The sequence below is a fragment of the Cariama cristata genome, unplaced genomic scaffold, assembly GCF_000690535.1.
Source record: "Cariama cristata isolate BGI_N322 unplaced genomic scaffold, ASM69053v1 scaffold25441, whole genome shotgun sequence".
In the NCBI taxonomy this organism is placed as follows: Eukaryota; Metazoa; Chordata; class Aves; order Cariamiformes; family Cariamidae; genus Cariama; species Cariama cristata.
Window position 1 is genome coordinate 1903 of NW_009600175.1, and position 3755 is coordinate 5657.

At 57.0% G+C, this 3755-nt stretch overlaps 1 protein-coding gene across 1 annotated transcript in view; it reads right to left on the reverse strand.

Moving 5' to 3' along the window:
- The window catches only part of LOC104169130 (poly(rC)-binding protein 2), a gene marked incomplete at its 3' end in the record, with an annotated part of 4175 nt that extends 1542 nt beyond the window's left edge, over nt 1–2633 (reverse strand). The window contains exons 1-4 of the mRNA XM_009709949.1: nt 2565–2633; nt 2100–2123; nt 1965–1997; nt 1482–1598 (exon numbers count right to left, since the gene is read on the reverse strand). Of these exons, the coding sequence (XP_009708251.1) occupies nt 1482–1598; nt 1965–1997; nt 2100–2123; nt 2565–2633 (243 nt within the window). The remainder of the gene's footprint in view (nt 1–1481; nt 1599–1964; nt 1998–2099; nt 2124–2564) is intronic.
- Nucleotides 2634–3755: the final 1122 nt, after the last annotated feature.

The window sequence follows — 3755 nt, forward strand, 5'->3', positions numbered from 1 at the left end:
GAGGGGTCAGCTCAGTGCGGTGCCCTCGCCAGAATGGCACACGGGGAGGTGACGTGCCTGGCAGAGGGACAGGGAGGATGACGCTGGCACAGGCAGGCCACACCAAGGTGACCCCGGGGCTCTCCCAGTCCTATTTCCCAGGACTTTGTTAACGGCCCAGAAATGACACGGCCACGTTTTGGGGAAGGAATAAGCAACCAAATTCTGTTATCTCAATGAAAATGGGGAGTTTAAAACCCCACTAGCCCAGTGCAGAGGCACCGGCTGGGTCACACCACACCCAAATGGGAATCGGCAGCGCCAGAGGGGGAGAAACGGTTGGGGGCTCAGCGGGCCTACAGCTCCCGGGTCAGCACCCTACAGCTCCCGTTTCAGCACGGAGCCTCCTGTTGTTAACAGGGGATCAAGGCAGGAGCGGCTCTGGGGAAAAACAAGCCCAGCACCGATTACAGCGGTCATGTGCTGGCTGGGGGAGGGGAAGCACAAGGCCACGGCTCAACTGACCTACTAAAATAAAAGCTTTAACTCCGAGCCCAGCATTCGGAGCGCCAGGAGCCACGCTCAGACAGAGAACCCTCAGAGGACTCCAGCTCTCAGGGTACGGCAGGAACAGCTCCGGGCTCAGCAGCTTTTTAGGCAGCGGAGAGAGCAGAGGGGCCTTGGGGACAGATCTGCCAGCAATGGGTTGTCTTCTCCCCGAGAAGGGTCCCAAATCCAAAGGCCAACAGGATCTTTACCCCCACAGACAAGGTGAGGGCCATGGAGCTCTACCCCACACCAGGAAAGGAGCGCTCACGCCTTCCAAACGATGCGGAGCAGGATGGAAAGCTCCTCGGCAACACAGTCCTGAGCAGGCTCTAACACCCGCAGCCGAGATCCAGGTTATCCAAGATCAACATCCCCCCTGAAAGTCACCGATTCAACGGGACCAGGGGCACGATGCAGCTCCTCCTTCAGTGCTGCACAGCTGCACCCCCAGGTCCCCTTCCTCAGTGGGGCTGGAGACGGAGCTGAGCACCCCGCTACCCACCAAGGTGTGCCAAAGGGGAAGCAGCACGACCGCCCAGGAAGACAAGCAAAGCCAGGAGGGTTTCAAAGCCCTGCTCTGTTTTCAGCTGTTTAACCAGCGGCCACAGGGTGTTTCCAGCGCAGGAAAGTCCCTGCGGGGCTCTGGCACTCAGCAAGCAGTCGCTCAAGGACGGCTGAGCGCACACGGGGAAAGTGTCACTACCTGGACCTTGACCCTGCTCACAGCTGGGCAAAGATCAGACCCCACAGGGAAAACCACCACCAGCCCATGCGGAACAAGCTCATCCCCAGGGAAGAGCTTTCCCTCATGCTCCAGACCTCCCCCTTCATGCTCTGGGGCAGATCCCAGGGCAAATTTATCCGGGGACAGGGGTAAATGACAACCGCAGGCAGGGCAGAAACCCACTGCCTGCTCCTCGCTGTGGGCAGGGGGCTCGAGGCCGCAGACGCACCTCTTCCAGTTTGTCAATAATCATCGCAAAAGCTTTGAAGATGGCATTGGTGGGTCCAGCGAGGGTGATGATCCGTTCGGGGCAGTTCCCTTCTGAGATGTTAATGCGAGCACCGCTCTACGGGAGGAAAAAAAAAACAAACAAGCAGACATCAGGGTTCCCGGTCCCAAACTCAGACTTCCAAAAACAGCAGCAGGTCCAGACGCTTGGGCTCAGTTCTGCATGGGGTGGCCGGGATCCCCCACTGGTGACGAATCCTCCCTCGTTCCCTCGGCTCGGCTCCGGGCAGCCATCTTAGCCTCCTCGGCTTCCTGCCCCAGCCCTGCCTACGCCTCCCAGCATGCCTCGCGTCCGCCGGCTCCCATCTGCTGCCGGTGCCGCTGGCACCGCACTGCCTGCAAATTCCTTTCAATGCCCACGCCGCCACGGCCCCCCGTCAGCTCCTCGACAGCTTCCCCTGATCTTCCCGGTCCCGGGACTCACCTCCTCACGCATCTTCTTCACGGACTCCCCTTTCTGTTGCGGGGGGGAAAGAGAAGGGAGAGGCGTTAGCGTGGCTGTGCTGGGCAACAAGGGGGAAGAGGGAGGCAGGGTTGAGGGGGTTTGTTGCTCACTTACCTTCCCAATGATGCTTCCCACCTCCTGAGATGAAAACAAAAGCAGCAATTAGTCAGTGCTTCAAAAACTCCGGGAGTCCCAAGCTTAACCAACTCCCTTTGACAGCCAAAAAAAAAAAAAGTTCCTCGGCACCTCAAATATCCCCCCCGCAAGAGGTACTGACACCGTGCTCTCAGCCCAGCTCTCCATCAGGTCACTTTTCCCACCCCCTCCCCAAGTTGTTATTTTTATTGATGCACTGCGCTTTTAAAGCGCTGCCTCCCTCATCATGAGATATCCAGGAGCCGGCCGGGTGCCAAGGAGCACATTCCTAACACCACTGCCTAATGGCTGCAATAACGAGGCAACTTCGAGAGCTCCGACCGACGCCGATTTACTGCCATGGAAGTGTCCAGCCTCCATCCGGGCTGCCGGAAGAGCCGCTCCCACGCCAGGGAAGGGGGCTTCGGTCCCACGGACACGTACCTTCCCATGCATAAGTAGTCGGATGGTGAGCGTGACATTTAAACCACCTTCAATGACACCGGTGTCCATCTTGAGCTGCGTTGGGTTGAGTCAGGCTGCGTCAGTGCTCAGATCTTTGGTCGCTGGGCAAGCGGAGCTACAAACAAGAAAGGGGTTGCATTTGAGGCGCTGTGCCAACCCTCCCAGGCTGGTTTCAGACCCATCCCAGGGGAATTCAAGTCCTTTTATGTTTTCTTCTCCCCTTGAATCTCCCTCTGGCCGTTTTAAGGCCACACTCCTCTCCAAGCAGCAATCAGGAGAGCCGATCCGCGGCAGTTCAGCTCCCTAACAGGCTGCTCCTCCTGCCAGGCATTTTCCAGGGCCGATGGGCTGAACTGGTACGATCCCACCTCGACAGAGCAACAGTCAGGGCTGCGAGGGTCTCGCTCATCCCCTGCCTCCTTCCAGCCCCGCTTCTCGCAGAGGCTTCGCCTACAGCTCCAGGGAACTTGTCTCTACTTGCGAGCCTCACACCTTAATCTAGATTACAAGCTTTCCTCCACAGCTGCGTGTAGACACACACGCGCCAGACGGAGCAACCGCCCCGTTCCCCTTCGGTTTAACGTGCTTGGAGAGCCAGGCTGTTGAGGAAATAAAATATAATAACTTATCTGCACCCTGAGCCTGCGTGGGGAGGCCTTTCAGACCGGTTTCCAAGTTGATTTACTCAAACCAGATAAGGCCACATGAGCACACGATCAGGTTTCAAACAACCTGCGGCCTGAGTCGACAGCAGTTGCAAAACACCACGACCGGCCACCAGCTCAGTTAGTCAGCCATTTAACTTTAAAAATAAATTAAATAAACTAAATTTTAGCTCATTAATCAGTCCAGCTGGTCACCACCCCATCAAAGTTTAACCAAGCCCAGGGAAAGAAGAAGCCGGGGCGAGGGCAGGGGGATTAATCTGGCAGGGGATCGTGCCAAGCGGGCAGCACTGCCATGCTCCAGCTTAATGCTCTTTTAAGGGGAAGCCGCTGGCATAGAAGGTGGTGGTGTTTTTTTTTTTATTTTGCCATAGCGGGGAGTTACGGCCTCCATAAAACTCAGCCTGACATCCTGTCAGATCTAAAAAGGCGCCCGTTTGCCTAGTTTGGAAAGGAGGAAGGGCTCAGGATCCAAGCCCGGCAGCGGCAGAGCAAGGAGAGTCTA